The sequence below is a fragment of the Stigmatopora argus genome, chromosome 6 (genome assembly GCF_051989625.1).
Source record: "Stigmatopora argus isolate UIUO_Sarg chromosome 6, RoL_Sarg_1.0, whole genome shotgun sequence".
NCBI classification, from domain to species: Eukaryota; Metazoa; Chordata; class Actinopteri; order Syngnathiformes; family Syngnathidae; genus Stigmatopora; species Stigmatopora argus.
The window spans coordinates 17,231,798-17,253,854 of NC_135392.1; the positions used below are offsets into that span (position 1 = coordinate 17,231,798).

The following is a 22,057-nucleotide window of genomic DNA, read 5'->3' on the forward strand; positions in this document are numbered from 1 at the left end:
CTTTTTTTTTAGAATACCTACTTTTAAACACCTCTAAATATAGAAAAATGTTCCACTCCGTCCATCAATAAACATTTTTTGACAGTGGCAATGTGGAAGTGACACTCATTTAAATCAATAGGGGGAAGTGAACTATAAATACTGTGACCTTTATTATTTTCTGCATTGTTTAGCTGCATGTTTTCACTGGCTAAGTGTATATTGAATTATTAACTACCGTTTGAGAATCTGCAAATGTGGCTCATTCGACGATCCAAATGAAAAAATATTTTCTGACAAAGTGAGCAAGGAAAAAAAAAATATTGTCAGTGCTCTCTGACTTACTTTACATAGCATCCTGGCAAGACAGGAAATAGCCAGAATTTCTGCAACGGTCGAACAAAGAAACCAGTGTAAGCGCCGACCTTGGCCCCTCCCTCTATCAGCGCTGATTTAATAGGAGAGTGCAAGGACAATCTTGGAGAAAAATAAAGCATCAGGGAGGTGTGAAAGGGCAAACAGTTCAAGTCAGTTTGTGAAAGATATGTGAGGATACCTGTGGTCGTATAGTACAGTACAGTTATACCTCTACTTATGAAGTTATTTGGCTCCAAAACTTTTTTCGTGACTTAAAATTTTCATAAATAGAGCAGTACTTAATATGTAAATGCTCTAATTCGTTCCACGGTCCTCACACAACTACCAACTAAACCCTTTAAAATTTGTCAAAGTTTTTTCATTAACATTTCATGATTTCTTTGGCATCTAATTTTTCACCCATTTTATTTATCGCCACTGCGTCTTATCTGTTTGGATTTAAGTTCCCCTTCGGCAGTGCTTGTTGATAGATGTTTTGAGTAAAATCGATCTAAAGACAATTGCTTTTGACGACTTTTAATAATGTTTCTAAAATGCACAAGACAAACTTCGCCAATATGGGCGATCGGACGCCTCGTGAACACTTTTTCAGGATGTTTTTTCCACGAAGTCGGAAAGTTCATTTTATTTTCTGATTTGTGCTGTTGGAATGGTGGCTGCTTCCTCCTCAGCCACCTTCTCGTTGAATTCCTCATGTATTGTCGAGCGTTGCATTTATTCCTGCTCCATTGAGAGTTTGTTTTGGTCAACATTCTCATTACTAACCACAAGGCCCATCGCCTGCCCCTGCAACACAATTCCGCCGACCGCAGGCTGCGGTTCAGGTTGAGGCTCGAATGCACTCATCTTCAAGACGACGAACGACGAATGGCGGTGAAAAAACATAAGAGAATCTTGAAACATGAAGAGTTGTTGTCGACTGCGAGTCCGTCTACAGCATCTTCCAAGCATAGGTTTAAGCAGACAACAGGTCAAAGAAAGGGTTGTGAAACAACCAATATGAGCCCAGTAGAGTGTAGCAATGTTCTAAAGTGAGAATCAATGCATCCGCGACAATATTTTCAAAATAAAATAACGGATATGCAATGCATTTACTTTTTGGGGGATTTCGTAACTTGGATCTTTTTCATATCTCAAGGCACTCATTTGCATATAAAAGCTTTCATAACCTGAAAATTCCATACTTAGAGGCATTTGTAAGTCGAGGTATGGCTGTATAAGTGTGATCAAATGTTGTTGTGAAAGGTGTCGAGATCGAGCTGCAGAGTGTTAATCAAGCCACAGACCCACCTTCATTTTGCCCTTGGGTGATGTTTCTGTGCTTAGTCAGATCTGCCAAGACATCTGCTTGAGCTCTTCTACATTCTAAGTAAACTATTTGCCATGTATATACAGACATTGCAATAAAATAGTTCTAACCTTCATAAGTAAATAAAAAAATAACCACTTCTGATAATTAGTATTGTAGTGGTTCACATATGTCCTTTGTAGAATTTTGAAGTACACTTAATGGAGCTATGGTCCTAGATATGATTCACCTTTAGGGATTTTAGACAAAAAAGCAAGGCACTATTATTTACTTCACCTATTTTGGGGTTAGTCTTGAAAAATCCCTATTCATTTTAATAAAAGGCCCAAGAATATAATGAAAGTACTGCTTAACATTCATTCATTTTTCTGAACTGCTTTATCCTCACTAGGGTTACGGGGGTGCTGGAGCCCATCCCACCTAACTTCGGGCCAGAAGCGGGGGACACCCTGAATCGGTGGCCAGCCAATCATAGGACACGAGAAGACGGGCAACCATTTACTCTCACACTCATACCTAGGGGCAATTTAGAGTGTCCAATCAGACTAACATACATGTTTTTGGAATGTGGGAGGAAACCGGAGTACCCAGAGAAAACCCACACACGCCCCGGGAGATCATGCAAACTCCACACGGGTGGACTCACCTGGATTTTAACCCAGTACTCCAGAGTTGCGAGCCTGACGTGCTAACCTCTCAATCCGCCGGGCCGCACTGCTAAACATTTCATATGAATTCCTACAAAATTCAGTTGAGAATAGGCTATTATACAATTTTCAAAGCATTTTTTTTTAAATTTCTTTGAACAGAGGCCTGCAAGGAGAGCGAGTAGCACGTCCATCTTACAATTTTGAAATCGAGGGTTCAATCCCCAGTGCTGACCTACCAATGTGGAGTTTGCATGTTCTCCTCAGGCCTGTGTGGGTTTTCTCCCACTACTTCGGTTTCCTCCTACATCTCAAAAACATGCACGGTAGGCTGGTTGAATACCAGGTTTGACTGTGAATGTCTGTCTCCTTGTACCCTGTGATTGGTTTGCAATCAATTTAAGGTGTCCCCCACCTGGTGCCCATAGTTGGCAGGATATGCTGCAGCACCCACCCTACGTGACCCTTGTCAGGATAAGTGGTGGAGAAAATGAAATGTTTGAATGAGAAGTTGAGGTGGGCAGCATTGGTCGCACAAAGTTTGGAAAAAAATACTATTTTATACTATAATTTAATTTTATGCTGTCATTTTCGGCAGGGGGAGAAGAGTTTAGGTATTTTATGTATGTCCTCTAACTAAAATTGCTAAACATGTTTGAGAAATTTTGCAGCAACTAAGTGAACCTTCCACTGCTAATTGTGTCAGTGCTTTTCAGATATGAGCACTGGTCATGCTATCTGACTCACAGGCATCTGGGTTGTAAAAATTATGTGTGCAGCCATAATGCTGTGGTTGAGGGGTCAAGACTCAAAGCACAGTTGGGGGTATGTGGGCTAGTTTTACTAATTCATGGGTATTGACACCATAGTATGGTTTTCACTGGGAATCTTGTCACAATGTGCAATAAAATTAATTTTAAAACACATTAAAGAACCTGCCCAAAATATTTAACTCACCATCAAAAGAAAATCACATATCGTAACAAACACAGTTTTGTATTTTTTGCAGAAAAAAATGATTCAGGAAAAACAAAAAGACCAATTTGTGAGAAAACCCTACAGAATCGTGGCTTCATTAAGAATAGTAATAACACAAACTACAGTAAAAAAGTTTATTTGACTTCATTCAATAATGTATGCAATTTAAAATACCATATTTTCTCGCATGTAAACCATATTTGTAACAAAAAAAATAATGACCGAATCAATATATGCACAAATTAGACTTAATATGCATTCTGCAAGGTGACAAAGACGAAACGCCATAAAGCAAGACAACGCGGCCGATACGGTCATTTATTTCAAAATAGAAAAAAGATATACAGATAAAATGCTAAACAAAATGTATTTTGACATCTACGAATGAGATTCTAGAAACGTGAAAAAATCACTTGTGCTTGCCATTGCTCGCTCACGGCGCCGCCATCTTACCTTTAACCGGTAGTTAAACATGCCAGACGCCAGTAGCCATGATACATGTGTTTGTAGTTTTTACCATGTCACCATATCCCAGTACAGTAATACCTTGACATACGAGTTCCCCGACATTCGAGGAATTTGAGATATGAGTAAAATTCCAAGCAAATATTTACCTTGAGATACGAGACAAATTTTGAGATACGAGCATACGAGACGCGAGAGGCTGCTTATGCTTTAGCACTGGGCGGAGCGTTGCATTTTTTTCCATGAGCGGAGGGTACACGGTTGATTGGTCGCCGGTCTTTTGGTCGCCAATCTTTTAGTCGCTGGTCTTTTGGTCGCCCGTTGTCGCGGTCCGGGCGACCAAAAGACTGCGACCAAAAGACCGGCGACCAAAAGACCGGCGACCAAAAGACGGCGAACAAAAGACCGGCGACCAATCGACCGCACACGGAGCGGTGTACACGTGACGAAAATGGCTCGCCAATACGAGAGGAGTTTTTCAACAATATGCACTACCCTGAAGCAGAAGGACACTATTAAGGATATCAAGGCTTCCAAAGACTAACCATAATTTCCAAGCTGCGCAGTGACATTCATAACGAGATGGAGAGCCTTCTTTTAATATGGATAAAAGATAAACAGTTAGAGGGAGATAGTGTGACCGAATTGATAATATTCGAAAAAGTCAGCAGAATTTACATGAATTAAAATTTTCACTTTTTACGACTTTTCAATTTTTATGAGCGCATTGCCATCCAACAAGTGTTTCTTTCTTTCTCTCTTTCACTCTCTCTCTCTCTCACTCTCTTTCTCTTTCTCTCTCTCTCTCTCTCTCTCTCTCTCTCTCTGCTGCGGGCACCCCGCGTTGTACAGAATATAATGTGTCATTTTAGTATTAAACATCATAACCACTAGTTATTTGTTACTCTGTTAGTAGAAGGTGAATTAGAACCAATACAATTATGATTTTCCATTGTAATATCCTGTTTTTGGGTGTTTTTTTTCTGAGGGTCGGAACAAATTAATTTGTATTTAGTTCATTTCTAGGGGAAACGTTGATTTGACATACGAGTAAATTGACATACGGACATACGGAATGCATTAAACTTGTCTCTCAAGATATTACTGTAGTTATTAAGGCTCATCGAACGTCTTGCGGTCGATCATTAAAATATCAGTCTTGATGTCTGCGTAATCTGTATCTCATGCTATTATTGCATCCAGAGACTTGGTGAAAACCAGACATATGGCCACCTGGCCTAAGACACCCTGAATGGGTGGCCTGCCAATTGCAGGGCACAAGGACACAAACAACCCCTCACACTGTTACTTATGGGCAATTTAGAGTGTTAACCAGCCTGTCTACCAAGCATGTTTTTGGCATATTGTGGAAAACCAGAGGACCTGGAGAAAACCCACCCAACCCCCACCACATTTAAAATAAGGATAATAATAATATGTATCAGTCAAAAATTAAAACCTTTGTGTTTTGTAAAAATAGGTTACTTAAAGGGTCGCATCAATTACCTTTATTTCAGACTATCAATGTATAGAATACTTACTGCTTTAAGAATTTTCCAATTACAATCAGTGGAAACTCAGTGACACATTGTTTGTTGCCATTGACAGTTTGCCTATCTGCTATATACAATCACACTGTATTTTTTTGGAATGTTTTGTTATTCTTCTGCTTCCTTGACCTATCTAGTTATTGCACGTGAAGTGGGACGTTATTCTCCAAACTCCGCATAGAAACATATTATTTCTAAAAATTAAGCTGTTGAGCTGATAATGGCAGTGTCTGCCTCATTTGTTGACATATTTCTGCCTGAATACAAAGGGTAGGAGCAGTGAAAGAAAGTCAAAGGTGAATGGGGAGGGGAAACATCTGCTTTAGGGCAATACAAGTGCAAAGAGACAGAATATATGTACCAGTTTTCCAAACTCATTTATTTTACCACTGTATTATGGGGGTTGTAGGTTTATGATGGTCTGCGATGGCTGCCTAACATCTGGCCACGCTGGGCCAGTTAACATTGCACCACGACGGCTATGAAAGCTGTTACTTGATAGCAATGAACCGAGACTGGTGAGGACAGCCGTCTGAGTGGTGGTAAATTGATCGCTTGATACTGCATGTCTGATCACTGATAATTAACAGCTGCACATCTGAAGCTGCTTCAAACAGGATCGGGTAATATGGTCCATAAACTGCGGAGATATGAGCGAGATAACATCTAAACGTGAGGAGAAGGTTGTTGGTTTAATTTCTGCAGGAACCATTAATAACTAACATAAGCTCATGTTGGTTGAAAAACACAAACTGTCAAAATAATAGTGTCAATCCCACATTCGCTTAGCTGAGGCCGTGTTGCCACTTTATCAGGTGAGATCATGTCTAGACCACTCGTCAGACACAAGCCCACCAGAGCTTTGGAGGAGATATGTGCTATGTGGCAGATTTCCAAAGTTCACCAACCATGAAACTGCCAAGTACTCTTAACGAGACGAACACTGGCTCATGTTCCATGTGAATTATGCTGTATATACAATACGTACATACATATATGTGCAAAAGAGAAAAGACAAACCTTTGAGCTAGAGTGGCTTGTATTTTCTAGTAATTGAAAAACTGCTTTATTTTTAGTGTTAAAACTCAGTACGCCACAACGGGTTCCGGATAAAGAATGAAAAGATGTGAAAAAAATGGCAAAATACCATGTTGAACAATAAGTTGTCATTTTCAACACCTCACCCCCTTATCTTTAAATATTATTATTGTTTACTATTCATTCATCAATTGGATGTCATCTTTGCTTTCTGTATATTAAACTATTCATGCCTGTTGTGATCTATAATTATATATTTTGGTCAATATTTTTATTTTTCTGAAATGTTAGCATGTTGGCCTCACAGTTCTGGGGTCAAGGGTTCGATCTCAGGTCGGTCCTCACTGTGTGGAGTTTGCAAATTCTCCCAGGGCTTGCGCAGGCTTTCTCCCACATCGAAAAACATGTATTGTGGAATGGGTGCTCGGATGATTCGCTGAAAGACGTTTCGCCGACGGACGTTTCGCCGACGGACGTTTGACAGAGGGACAGGTCGCCGATCGGCCGTTCGGCGATTGACCGTTCGGTGGAACGTCCATTCGGCGACCTGTCCCTCTGTCAAACGTCCGTCGGCGAAACGTCTATCAGCGAATCATCCGGCCACGGTGGGATGATTGAACACTCTAAATTGCTCCTAGGTATCAGGATGAGTGTAAGCGTGACCCCACCTGGTGCTCGTAGTTAGCTGGAATAGGCTCCAGCACTCCCCACAACCCTTGTGAAGATAAGCGGTTCAAAAAATGAATGAATGTGATTTGAAAAAGGCTTTTGTGATCAGGCGTAAAGGGAACACTCCCCATCACAAATGATTCTGTCATCGTGGCAACATTTTTCAACCAAAGTTGAAATCGGATCTCCACTGTCTCCGATTTGGCTATCACAGCTGCCTCACGTCCCTCCAGACAAACAATCCCCCTAACCAAAGCCAGGTTGATGACACTAGCGCATCTCTGCATCAATTCAATGCCCTGAGTGAAGCATGCAGCTAAAGGCAGCTTCAATGTCTCATTCCCCACTGAGTTTAATCGTAAAAGAACAGGCACTCCTTTAAAAACAGTTTTTCTTGGATATCCTTTCAAATTGAACCAATAAATGTTGTTTTGCTTTCTAATCTGCCTATATTTGAGCTGAGAATATGGCATAATATTGCCACAATCTGAAATAAGAGCACCCATACAGCTGGATATTAGTTATCAAAAGAATAAAGTTCTTTCTGCTTTCAACATGGCCCCTAAACTGACCCCATTTCTGCAAACACACACCTAGGAGAAGCTTTTTTTTTTAAAGCAATTTACCAAACAGAGGCTGGCAATCCAGTGAGACGGCTCATTCATGCTCCCCAGCCAGAGAGGGAGGATGTAAAACCACAGATTTATTCCCAAAGTTGACAGGTTTAAATAATAAATTCCCTCAAGCGGAATTAAGTGCACCTCTCAGGACCTGTTGTATGTGGATAAAAGCTTTGTGAATCTTTTTCTCTAAACCCCCCGCAATCACTTAGTGTAACTGAAGATGGGTGTGAGCGTATAAAACTGTACTCACCCCCAAAAAATGAGGGGTGGTTGTCCCAGTGGAGTACAGATGCACTTACATTTCACCGCCAGTTCCAATGAAAGACTTGCTTCGCTCAATCATAGAAATTATGGTGTTGTGTCATTTTATCTGTCAATTGATATATGGCATATTTTATCTTCTCCATGCACTAGACACAACAATTTACACTGATGCCTGCAGATCTGAGTTTAGTTCCGTGAACATGCTATGCTCATGATAATAAAACATTGACAATTACTTTTCCCAATTTAGGTGAATCAAAATGTCATGAATCTGTTCAATCACAAACCACTTAAAAGCAAAGTGTAGTGTATTTTACAAAGGTAGATTAAGCTATAATATTTATGTAATGAAATAATTATTTAAATAATTCAGTTAAACAGTTTTATCTCTTTCTTGTGTGGATACCTTTTGTCCCAGGGGCGCTGTTAGCGGTCAGGAAATTACAATTAAAGAAGACTATCAAAACTACTGTGAGCGATTCATTAAAGTAGAATAATATTGATCTCTTCCTATGAGTTCAAATCGATTGTTTTAAGAGGTATGATATCATCACTACTGAAGCTTTTCATGCATTTTGCATTGTTTGGTAGTGTTCAGGTCATGGAAAGTTGTTGTTGTTTTTAATATTTTAGTTTCTTTCTTTCATATTCAATTTGACAATAAATTTCAACTGAGCATGGCACTGAACAGATTGAAGGCTCTTTTTCCAATAATGTTTTATTATTAAACTTCTGATTGTTGAGGTGTTCATATCTTGAACTTGGTTTTGCAATCCTCCTGAATATGGATATTTTAAAAATAAATTTCACACGGACATGTCAATTCTTGTCTAACATTTTTTGAGGAAATACAGTCGTATGTTCCTCATAAAGGCATTGTTTGTTTTGTCTCCTTTGTTTATAATGATCCAACTTATGTAACGGCTTGAAAGTACATATATTATAACATCATTTATGAGTATGATAAGTAACAAAACAACAAACAGGCAAGATTACATAAAATTTACAGACAAAGATGATTGCATAGATTGAGGGATATTCAAGTTTGAGATTCTTTACTGACCAACCCCCCCCAAACTGTCAGTGGCCTGGCTCAGGTAACAACCTCTCAGGCGACAGGTAAAGTGTTGTGATTAGTTCTGCTTCGGGGGACAAAGCAGAGCAGGAGCTTTGTTTGACTGTGTGTGTATGCCTGCTGACTAAAAACACACAAAAAGTGGAGAGATGAACAGTGGTTTTCAAATTTTCCACCCTGTGTCAGCAATAATCACAATTATGGTCTGAATGCAGACCTGACAAATGGTAGTTCATTCATTTACGTATAATAATGCAATATTATTACTGTATTTTTTTTAATATAATTTGCCAACATAAGCACCCAAAGAATACACACTGAACAGGAAAAAAAGTTGTACTAGCATATAAGTTGAATTTTGAAAAGGCAAGTTTTTATCAAGGCGGCCCGGTGGAGTGAGTGGTTAGCACGTCGGTCTCACAACTATGGGGTACTGGCTTGAAATCCAGGCCGGTCCACCTGTGCGGAGTTTTCAGGTTCCCCTGAGCCGTGTGGGTTTTCTCTGGGTACTCTGGTTTCCTCCCACATTCTAAAAACATGCATGGTAGGCTGATTGGACACTCTAAATTGCCCCTAGGTGTGGGTGTGAGTGCGAATGTTTGTCCGTCTGCTTGTGCCCTGCGATCGGCTGGCAACCGATACAGGTGTCCCCCGCCTCTGTCCTGAAGTTAGCTGGGATAGGCTCCAACACCCCCCGCAACCCTAGTGAGGATAAAGTGGTTCAGAAAATGAATGAATGAATGAAAACGTTTTTAATCACCCATTTCTTTTATTCTTATACAGTCATACCTCTACTTACGAATGCCTCTCAAGGTCTTAATTATCTTGTCACGCTCTTAGACTGATCAGTTGGCAGTCTTGGGATTTTCTGCCAAAACTGGTTAAGACAAGCAATAATCAGCTATTCTATAATTGCAACGTCATTTTTTTTGCACTTGTGTACTATCCTGAATCTACTCTTGCTAGTGGCTTGTTTGATGTGGCTCTACATAGAGACAAATACCATATAAATATCTAGCATATACTACTCGACTACTAAAGATGATTCTGACTGATTAACGATATATTAAGTAAAACACTTGGTATAACAACAAACACAGTCATACTGTACATACAGAATATGGTCTCATCTCATTCTTGACATGCTTCCCTCAGGTTGGCTGCCCAAAGTCCTGGTCCTGTCTTTGCCTCAGTTCTGGTCACCTCGAACTCTTGGTTCAAATAGAGTGGTTTTGAACATGATTCCATGATAGCAAATTAAATCTATGCAAATTCTCAATTGATCAAATTATACGGAAGTAATGAATCCACTATTTATGAAATGAAATTACAAGCAGCGTATATCAGATAGTTTAGATCAGGTAATCAGGCGTCAATTACTGAACATTGTGTGACAACACTACACTTACAATCCATTTTGACCTTGAGAGGTTGAGAATGATCACTGCCAACCTTCATACAAAAGACATTGGAACTCATAGCATGAGCCTTCATTGCCCTCTTCTTAGTTTACATGACGAGTTAATGATTTTCATTCCAAATATCCTCTTATTTAATTTAATTACGGAAGTATATGATGTACATATGGGACCATAAGTAAATTAAATTCATCACATCATCTGCACATCATTAAGTACATGTTTCATCATGTTTTTTTAAATTTTATTTATATGTTGAGTCTTTTGGTATTTTGTATTAATATTTTAGTTGTCAAAACAAATATGACTTGATTTAAGAATAATGTAGTTTAAAAAAGAAACATTTATTATGATATATTTTACATATTTGCATCTTGGATGAAGCAATTAATTTTAAAATAACTTTAATTCCACTTGTCAAAAGCTTTTTAAATCATTATTTGTCACTAGTGGATAGCTAAATACTACTTAACCCAGATGCCTCATCATTTGATAATACTAGTCTAAATGCTTTGTTGTTGAGCCTGTATAGTCTGAGGTCACTCTTCATGCTTGGCGGCTCAACAAAGGCGAACCATGCGACTGACACCCGGCGACACCGCAGGCCTTGTTCGCAAACTCCAAGGTGGCAATATGATGCCTCTGAAAACCTCCTACGCACATTCCAGCCATCCACAGCACCACAGGGTTACAAATGAGGAGAAGATAGAGTGCAGTGGTTCTGATTTAAGATGAAATTTGATATACGTTCAACTAACTGACTTACCTCATTCACATTCATATTCTACTCTGGTGGCCAACTATAGTGTCGCTCAATGGGCTGATAATAAAACATTTTCGGCATGTAGTACAAAGACCTTGCCTGAAGACTTGAAAAATGCCTTTCGGGGTGGTTAGCGCGTTAGCCTCACAGTTCTGGGGTCCTGGTTTGATCCCAGGTCGGTCCTCCTATGTGGAGTTTGCATGTTATTCCCGGGCTTGCGTGGGTTTTCTCCAGGTACCCTGGTTTCCCCCTTCATTTCAAAATCATGCAAGGTAGGCTGTTTGAACACTAAATATTTCCTTGTGCACTGCAATTAGCTGGCCACCAATTCAGGGCGCATCAGCCTTACAGTGGGGAACCTGGGTTCAAATCCAGGTCGGTCCACCTGTGTGGAGTTTGCATGTTCTCCCTGGGCCTGCGTGGGTTTTCTCCGGGTAGTCCAGTTTCTTCCCACATTCCAAAGACATGCATGGTAGGCTTATTGGACACGCTGAATTGCCCCTAGGTATGGGTGTGAGCGTGAATGGTTGTTTTTCTCCTTGTGCGATTGGCTGGCCACCAATCCAGGGTGTCCCCCGCCTCTTGCCCGAAGTCAGCTGGGATAGGCTCCAGCACCCCCCGTGATCCTAATGAGGATAAAGTGGTTCAGAAAATGAGATGAGATGAGATGAGATTTTAATATATATGGATCTGGATAGCCAACCACATGTAGTTTCAGCAAAAACTGGCAGCCAATTATTGAACAATATTGAAACCAGAGGTAGGCCTCATTTCTTTACAAGCTTTCCCTGAAACTTTCATGACACCTTGTTCCCCAAAATACTTGGTCATCCTGCGATACCGTCCCTTCTGTTTCATCTTTTTTTAATGGACTGTTGCATTTATGTTTGTGTACCAACCAGGTTACGACCTTTCACTAGCATATGACTGTCTGTCTTTATCACAGTTCCTCTCAATGTCTGTGGTTATGAGTGACGTACTAAAAAAACAATAGTATCATAGAAGATCTGAAAATAGATAAGCAGAAATTTTTCAACAATTTCCCCATTTTCAGTTTCACTTGCAATTTCAAAACCGAGCTGGGATATATACATATGTCACATTGCAGTTTTAATGGTACATCTGGCCTGAATGCATAAATCAGAAATGAATAAGACATTAGAGATAGGGAGAGGGTTAACGGGTCTATTTGGGTTGATACTGATCCATGCGCCTCCAGGTTTAACCACAGCATGTGACATCACTCCGTCTGCATGCTTGACCAGATTACAAGAGGTGCTAAGAGATGTTTATCAGCCATGGCTTTCAGAGCTTCAAGTTTCAGATGTGACTGAGTGTGGCTGTGCCGCATCATCTGAAATGTAAAAAGTCGAAAATGGGCTCCAAAATTTAAGGGTTTGAAATGGGGGGGGGGGGGGGGGGCAGCAATTAGTTCTAGTCTCTTCCTTTGTTCTAACATGAAACATTGGCAGGAGCATAAATGTGTTAGAGAATATTCCTCTGTTCTAACACAATGCTTTTACATTGTACAGAAAATGTTCGTTACCGGTTGTGACAGGCTTGCTTGCTTCGGAGTTGTCCGACCTTTCTTAATGATGTCCAGCTTTTCTTAAAAAGTCCGTCTTGAAAATGGCTTTGACAGTAAATCTGCAAACAAATCCATTTCTTCTCCTCCTTCAGCTATTGCGGGTTGACAAACCCACTATTAAATCAACACAACAATATATTTGTTTGTGCAGCTCGCTCCAGATACAGTTTGGTAGCTCTGGCTAGTACACTCAATCACTAGCCAATCATAGTTGGTGAAAGCGACGACACATTCCTACGCCTGCGAGAAGGCATTGGTGTCGCCAACTCAAAATCTGATTTGTTAAAGCAACAGTTTTATCGACGCTTGTTTTATGCAGCAGAGCCTGCAGAACTGATTGTGAAGGCCTCAAGGCAGATTTCTGACCCTGGCAACAAATAATGGCTGAAATGTGATTGGTTAGATGCTTCAATATGAAAACACACATCTGGAAGCACCGCAACGAGGGGAAAATCAATGAAAAGAAGCTGACAGACAATTTGGAATTATTTAATAAGTATTCATGGACAAAACATAATTAACATCGGTCTGTGATTCAGATATATTTTTAGGCCAGCAGAGAAGGCCTTGCAGGCCCTGGCGGTCCACCACTGATGTGAATAGAAAATATATCGGTTTTAAAGTCAAATTATTACCTCAAAGCGTTTTCAAGTTGAAGATCCCTGCATTCCTTCGCTCTTGCATTTCATGACCGATAGGCTGCTCAAAACCGCTCCCAGGAAGCTGTCTGTAGCGTTCATTTCATAAAGAATATACTCATTTACAGGAGAACATATTTTGACTTTGTTCCAAAACCTCCCCACTAGGAGAATTAATCCCTATGCAGTGACGGTGTGTATGTCAGTAAAGATAACTGTTGTTTTTTGTGTGTAGCCTCTGACTAACTGACGACCACTTCAGAGTGTCAGATGTCCTATGCAGCATTCTGCCATTTTGACCAAGATGAGAGGTGTTGAAAATGAATAATTGGATGTGTTTGTGCTCTTCTCGGGAACTCCAGACTTTCATGAGACATGGTTTACTTAATATCTATTGACGTCTTTGCAAAACATGTCATCTTTAAGTCTGACTATGTGTGGACTCATTGGAAGAAAATAATGGAGTGTCTCCAATGTTCGGTTACACCCATTTGCTTCACTCAGTTGTGATGCAGTACAGACTCACCAAACATAGTGCAGTACAGGAAATGTCACCACTTTCATACAAGCCTGGGCAAGAACTCTACAGTAATGGTTTAGGTTGCATGTGAGTAGGAGAAAAACAAACAAAATGTGAGCAACTTTCCAAATGCCCATTAGGACTTACAGCCATAATAATTTCCATGGTACCACAGAGAAGTACATTGTAGATCCCTAAAGCAGCAATTCTTTCTTTGGTGAGGGGAATATGTGTAACTTTTGCTCAGCTGCTAGATCACAGGTGTCAAAGTGGTAGCCCGGGGGCAAAATCTGGCCCGCCGCATCATTTTGTGCAGCGCGAGAAAGTAAATCATGAGTGCCAACTTTCTGTTTTAGGATCAAATTCAAATGAAGATTATAGATTCTATTTCCTGATTTCCCTTTTTTAAATCAATAATTGCAATTTTTAATACATTTTTTTCTTTTTGTGTTTTTAGTTGAAAAAGCATTTTGTAAAATCTAAATCTCTAAAAATATTTTCTGTTTTCCACTTTAATATTGAATATAATTAAAAATATATATTTTGTTTCCTTTTGAAATGAAAAACAAATGATTAAAAGATGTTTTCCCTCACTAAGAAAAAAAAACTCAAGCATTTTTTTAGATCTATAAAAACTGAATATTTAGGGCTTTTGATCCATTTATTTTGATTTATTTATTTTAATCCGATTTTTTAAAAAAATATATCTGAATATTAAATATAAAATGTTCCAGCCCACATGAAATCGAGTTGACGTTAATGCGGCCCGCGAACCAACCCGAGTTTGAGCGCTTTGAGCTAGATTAAGTGGGCTCCAATGCAACCAGTTCAAACCCACTTTTGATTTTTATAGTTTATATTCCCGTGACTTTACATGTAGTATACCCTTTAGGCCAGGAGTCTCCAAACCAGTCCTCATTGCACAGGTGCACACGCTCATGTTTGCCCGAGGCGACACGCTGGATTTGGCCTGCAAACACGGGGCCCCCTGCCACTGACACGATGAGCATTCGATGGGCAGTTGGAGCAGAGAACCCCTTATATATTTGTGGATCTTGAAAACACACATGAATCAGGGATGCATTGGTGTGAATATTTTTTTGAAAAATCCCTTTCCTAGGTAAGGCAAACAGTGGCTGGGGGCATTCATTTTGAGCTCGAGTGGAGACCATTCATTCATTCATTTTCCGAATCGCTTATCCTCACAAGGACAACCATTCACGCTCACCCTCAAACCTAGGGGCAACTTATAGAATGTTCAACCAGCCTACCATGCATGTTTTTGGAATGTGGGAGGAATCCAGAGTACCTGGAGAAAACCCCAACAAGCCCGGGGAGAGCATGCAAACTCCACACAGTGAGGACCGACCTGAGATGGAACCCTCGACCCTAGAACTATGAGGCAGATCCAGGTCACCAGGTTGCAAATTATTATTCTCAAATTATTAATAATAAAAAGTTAGGGAAATTACATGGCCTTAAGTGTGTGTATGTTCCTGAATTGGTAAACATCTCAGGTTTTGGAACTTGGGATGTCTCCTTCAGGGTAAGATCATAAAAGACTTAATTAAATACACAGGAATAGTTTTCATAGATTTGCAAATAGTGCCAATAAATTTGGAACATTAATTTATTCTATAGTATAGTAGCTGGCCAGGACACATTTCTGAGCCTTGAGAAAATTAGTTTCTGCATTTTATGGCTAAAAGTTAAATGTGTCCCCATTTAATAAAACCATAAATGACTTACTTAATATATACAAATTAAAAAGAAGGAAAGAAACCTACTAAGCAACTTACTTTTAGTGGTGGTAATTTAGGACAATTTCACAGCAGATTGGATTACATAATATCAGGAAAACTTTCAATTTTAAACGGGATGTAAATGATTAGTTCATTAATTTTCCATACCGCTTTTAGAGTGAGAGCAATTTAGAGTGTTCAACCATCCTACCATGCATATTTTTGGGATTAGCGAGAAAATGGATTACCCGAAGAAAACCCACACAAGGCCAGGGAGAACATGGAAACTCCACAGAGGAATGTCAGAACTTACCTGGGATTGAACCCTCGATCTCAGAACTCTGAGGCCGTCGCGCGAACCATTTGATGTAAATGCATTCATTTATTTTCCGAATGGCTTCTCCTCACAAGGGTTGTGGGGGGTGCTGGAGCCTATCCCAGCTAAAGATGGGTCCCAGCCCCAGGCCCGACCACTCATCCTGAAACGTCTTCACTTTAAAAACTTGCTGCTAGTAATGTAATTGTGAAGACATTTTGAGCAAATTGTTGATTCAGCCGTTTCTCTGCGTTCCTATTTTGAGCCTTTTGTCCTAATTCAGTTCACACAAATAAATAAACCACACATTAAGAAATTTTCTTGTGAGCAGCGCAGGAAATGCCGCTTGTATCACAGCCATTTCCTGCATGTGGCCTGAGAGCAAGAGCAGCAGAAGAACAAAAAATACAACTGAGCCTGGTGTAGGCCGCTCTCTGGTGGACTTTTTTTGTGTGACACAGATTTTGTGGCATGGAATAAAGTAGATGCTGGAATGAACGATGACATCTCATACACTTCATTCATTTCCTGAACATCTATCCTCACAAAACTACCAGACAAGAGACACCCTGAATTGGTGGCTAGCCAATTGCAGGGCGCGAGGAGACGGACACAATTCATAGTCACACTCATACCTAGGGGCAATGGAGAGAGTTTTGACCAGCCTTGCTAGTTTTTGGAATGTGGGAGGAAACCTGGAGAAAAACCACGCAAGCCCAGGGAGAACATGCAAACTCTACACGGTGAGGACCGACCTGGGACCAAACCCTCGACCCCAGATCTGTGAGGCCCATGCGCTAACCACTCCCTCGCCGGGCCACCACATCCGATACAATTTTCCCCTAAAATATAATAACACTGTTTTATGTTAGACAGCCAATGACTGCTGGCCAAACGGTAAGAATGGATATTTGCACAAAGACTAAATAAAAATCCAAACAAGCAACTGCGAAACTGGTTAAAAGACTGTGATAATGGATTTTAATGTCCCTCTTGGCCCCCACACGGAGCCTTCAAATTACACTGTCAATTAGGCTCCTCCTGTGCAGAAGCATGCTTGTGAATGAAAAACACAAATAGAACCTCTCAGCAAAAATAACTGGACAATACTCGTTTTCTCACTTTTTGGCATTGATGCAGTGTTTCTCCTCACGTGCATACACAGCAAAAATCAATGGCTTTTGATCTTAGCCACAAGTGACTGATTGACCCGTTACAAAACAAGACATCAAATCACAAAGAATTGACCCCAGTTTAATTTCACACTTGACGGTTGGACAAGAACTCCAGCAACCCATTTTTTTCACATCCAAATATTTAGGGATTAAATTATCCATGATACATCCTGAGATCATATCTGCAATATTCAAAAGTATAATTCATCATTCCTTCATTCATTTTCTGAACCGCTTTATCCTCATTAGGGGTGGGGGGTGCTGGAGTTGGAGATGCGGCTTGTCTTCTACTCTGATGGAAAGAGTGCGCCCCTTAGCGGATAATCCATGAATTTCAGCGAATTAAAAATATTAATTCCATGTCTTTTATGCATTTTTTCCACTTTCAAATTATCCTGCGGGCCTGATCGAACCTCCTTGGGGGCCGGTTCCGGCCCGCGGGCCGTATGTTTGACACCCCTGATTTAGAGTGTCCGATCAGCCTACCATGCGTGTCTTTGGAATATGGGAGGAAACCAGAGTACTTGGAGGAAACCCACGCAGGCCCGGGGAGAACATGCAAACTCCACACAGGTGGACCAACTTGGACTTGAGCCCAGGACTCCAGTGCTGTGAGGTCGACGTGCTCATCACTCGCGCCACTGGGCCACCAGGGCTAAACATTACGTGATTAAAGTCATAGTATTATAAGAATAAAGTCATCAGTGTCATACAACAAGAAACAAAGTTGCCACTTTCCTAGAAAATCATGGTATTATTAAGAAAATATGGTCAGACGATATCATATTATGAAAATAAAAGAGACGCAATATCTCCCTGATGAGTCAAGACCTTATTGTGATGATAATCGTAGTAGCTAAATTGTCTCGTCCCTTGCGCCCATTGTCGAGTCACCCATGGCAAACTGGTTCAAGGTGAGTGGACAGACAAAAGAATGACTCACAAGACCTCTTAAAATGAATGACACTTCTGAATGGCGTTTTCCCTCGCCTGTACACGAAGTTGAGAAGTTCTGACTCGATGTAGTCAGGCTCACCTCTACGTACCGCTGGGGTTCTGGTACCACTCCTCTCGAGGGGGGTTGGAACCTTTTCTTCACTAGAGTCGCTCACGGTGAGAGGTGTGGGCGTACTTATTGCCCCCCAGCTAAGTGCCTGTATATTGATGTTCACCACAGTAGGCAAGAGGGTAGCATCCCTACGCCTTTGGGTGGAGGGACGAGGACCTGACTGTTGTTTGTGTGTATGCACCAAATGGCATCTCAGAGTACCCACCCTTTTGGAGTTTGGAAGGGGTGCTGGAGAAGAATGGAGCGTGAGACCAACAGGCGGTTCGGTGAGTCATCTGCAGTGATGCGGACTCTTTATCGAAGCATCATGAAGGAGATGAGCCGAAAGACAAAGCTCTCTATTTACCGGTTGATCTGCACACCTACACTCATCTATGTTCACGTGCTGTGGGTCGGGACCGGGCGAAAGAGATCCTGGATATCACCGGCTGAAATGAGTTTCCTCCGCAAGATGTCTGGACTCTCCCTTAAACATAAATTGAGAAGTGCGGTCATCCGGGAAATGTTTGGAGTAGAGCCACTGCTCCTCCTGATCGAGAGAAGCCAGATGTGTTGGCCCGTGCATATGATTGGAATGCCCCCTGGATGAGGTGTTCCGGGCATGTTCCACTGAGGGGAGGCCACAGAACTGACCCAGGATGCGCTGGGGAGACTATGTCTCCCGACTGCCCCGGGAACACCGTGGGAATCTCCCGGAAGAGCTGGATGAAGTGGCTGGGGAGAGGGAAATCTAGGCATCCCTGCTGAAGCTGCTACCCCCGCAACCCGACCTCGCATAAGCAGAGGAAAATGAGATGAGAGACACAAAATCAGATCACAAATTTTTCCTTGTATTCTTATAACATTGCGGCATTTTGCATAAGTGTTAGGACTTTTTCTTGCAGTATTACAACATGTTTTTATTCTCGTAATATTTCAACTTTAATCTTGTAATAATTTGAATTTATACTGATAGTACCCATTTTTCTTGCTTTCTTTGATTGGCCCTGATGCTCTGTTGTAGATTATATTGGGTATAACACAAAAATAGGTTTATGCAATTAAAACCCCCATGCAAAGAGTAAAATGCCGGCATCAGGTATTTTGTTTTCCAAAAATGGCAATCAGTCCATGTGAGTACCTATATGGAAAGAAACACCATGAATATAATTCAAATGAAAAGCAGTGAGAATGCCTTCTTACAAACCTGTTTAAATACTTGACCGAGACTGTGTCTAAGCGGTCGTGAACAGAGGATGTAGTCCACTACATTGGGGGTAAATGCTGCCGATTTCTGAAGTAGATCTTCGATTTGTCAATCACACAGGTTGGACTTATTGAGAATTGTGTTTTATATTCTAGGTATACTCTCCCATATAAACTAATTTTTTGTAGCACTTCTTATTAGGGTTGGAGGTAACTGAAGTTTATCCCAGTTCAATTGACTAGTAGTTGACAGTTGATTAGAGTTGCGGCCCGGCAGATGAGTGGTTTGCGTGTCGGCCTCCCAGCTCTGGGGCTCTGGGTTCAAATCCAGGTCGGTCCACCTTTGTGGATTTTGCATGTTCTCCCCGGGCCTGTGTGGGTTTCCTCCGGGTACTCTGGTTTCCTCCCACATTCCAAAGAGATGCACAGTAGGCTGATTGGACCCTCTAAATTGCCCTTAGGTGTTTGGGTGTGAGTGTGCATGGCTGTCCGTGTCCTTGTGCCCTGCGATTGGCTGGGCACCGATTCAGGGTGTCCCCCGCCTCTGGCCCGGAGCCAGCTGGGATTGGCTCCGGCACCCCCCACAACCCTGAGGATAAAGCAGTTCAGAAAATGAATGAATGAATGAATGAATCCCTTCTTAACACAAATTGAAAAATAGAATAAAGATTATTTGGCTATCAGTATTTTCCATATTGAAGTTAATTTGATTTTACAGTACATTTGTATTATTTTCATACAAACCCTAGTTCTAATGTGTCTTGAAATGATAAGGGTTGATGTTGATGTTTCATGAATGTTGCTAAACCTTTTCCATGCACTACAGGGTCCTCCCAAAAATAACAAAATTACCGGCACATTTCTGAGGGTTTGATCTCTGGCCATTTCAACAGGTCTGTCTTGCAGACACTTCCATTAATGTGGCAAGTCAGTGCTAGAGCATTTATAAAAATAGCAATCCTTGTCACAGGCTACATCACTCAAGTTCCATACGTATTACATCCGCTAGATATAAGGTTCGGATACTCCACAATGGATGTGCAGTCGCTGTGTCTCTTACGTGCTCGAGATCCAGTCTTCTGCAACGTGCATGCGTCAACATAGTTTGAGCACCAAATGAGTAACTGGCTCAAAAGGATGAGTGGTGTTGTGTTTTGGGGTTGGGGGAGTGTTTTTTTTTTTTTTTTTTTTATGAAGTCCCGTCGCTCCAGTGTGTGGCCCATTCCTTTTTATGAACACCTGATTTCTCTGTCTGGAACTGGGGGCGCTCCTGGCGAGGGATCTTCACTGCGTGATACTGAGGCAGTTTGTCTTTAACATGGGCTCGTTGGAAGAAACCACACTGGGCACAGAGACAGAGAGGGAGGGAGGAGGAAGGAAATAATGCACACAATTAACATAATTAACTCACATATATGTTATTTTTCAGAGTGCACGGTTCCATGCTATCATTCTTAGCGAGCCTCCTTGACCATCAATTGAGTTTTATTGGCCCGTTAGCATGTGTACATTGGTATCATCGATCAAAATGAGGAAATGGCAAAAAAAGAGGAGAGCACTGTTGCAGTATTGTGGATAATGTGTCTGTCAAAAATACTGTAGTCTTCAAAGATAAGATTTTTTTTAACAAAACAAAACAATTTCAGAATGTGGACCCTTGAACACTTCAGGCTTGTAGGACCGCAGATACCAACATTGGAAAGGTCAGTTTTGAACACCACAATAAATGCACAATGTGTCAACAGATAACATTAGCGGCGACTGTGGGCAGTAAAACAATTCACTCTTTCAAATAAAGACTTTGTAATAAAAATATAGTCATACTTGTGCAAGCTAATATTTTTGTGTTTTTATATTTGTTATTCCTACACTTGTTGGTTGATTACAAACAAGAATTGTAAACACATTTTGCTGAGTGCTCAATCCAAAAACATTGTCAGCCTTTTTTTTAATCAGTGTTGTTAATTCACAAACTGCCGATGTGCTCGCAAGAAACACACAGAGGACTTGGTGATTGCGGCACCCACACAAAGACACAACGAGATAAAACAGTCATTAGGTTGTGAAGCGTGACAGGCCAAGCAAATGTGTAACAAGTATTGAAAGTTCACAGCACCACAGCATAGCAGGCATCTGAAAAACCCACAGCTGAAAACGGCTACGTGGTGTTCACAGGATGAACTGATACACTATATCAGGGGTGGCCAAGTCCAGTCTACGAGAGCCCCTATCCAGTCTGTTTTCCATGTCTCCCTCCACCAACACACGTGAATCAAATAATCGGGATCGGTATGCAGCTGCTGGACAGCTTGCTGATGAGTTGATCATTTGATTCAAGTGTGGTAGAGGACGGAGATATGGAAAACAGACTGGATAGGGGCTCTCGAGAACTGGACTTGGCCAACCCTGCACTACATGTACTGCTGATTCCTCCTCTAACAAGTTTAATTGTAGGACTTGTAATCAGAGTTGTCATATTTGTCTTTTTAAAAGGCTTTCTAAATTCTAGCTTACTGAAATGGCAAAGTAATTATTTGTTAAAATTTACATAACAATAGATATGTGGATATGTGTAGTGCATTTTGGCTTTTAAAAAAAATGGATTTCTACCAAGTGTTGATATAAAAAATGCCATATTAAAGTATTGACACCTACTACGGCAGGGGTG

The 22,057-nt window shown here is 40.9% G+C and overlaps 1 protein-coding gene across 3 annotated transcripts in view; it reads right to left on the bottom strand.

Moving 5' to 3' along the window:
- Positions 1-20,076: 20,076 nt before the first annotated feature.
- Positions 20,077-22,057, bottom strand: part of itga7 (integrin, alpha 7) — a 53,425-nt gene continuing 51,444 nt past the window's right edge. For 2 of the 3 annotated variants that reach the window (XM_077603661.1, XM_077603660.1), the window contains exon 25: positions 20,077-20,731. In XM_077603661.1, coding sequence (XP_077459787.1) covers positions 20,579-20,731 — 153 coding nt within the window. In that variant the 3' untranslated portion in view covers positions 20,077-20,578. The remainder of the gene's footprint in view (positions 20,732-22,057) is intronic. The other variant, XR_013300733.1, reaches the window with a different exon arrangement.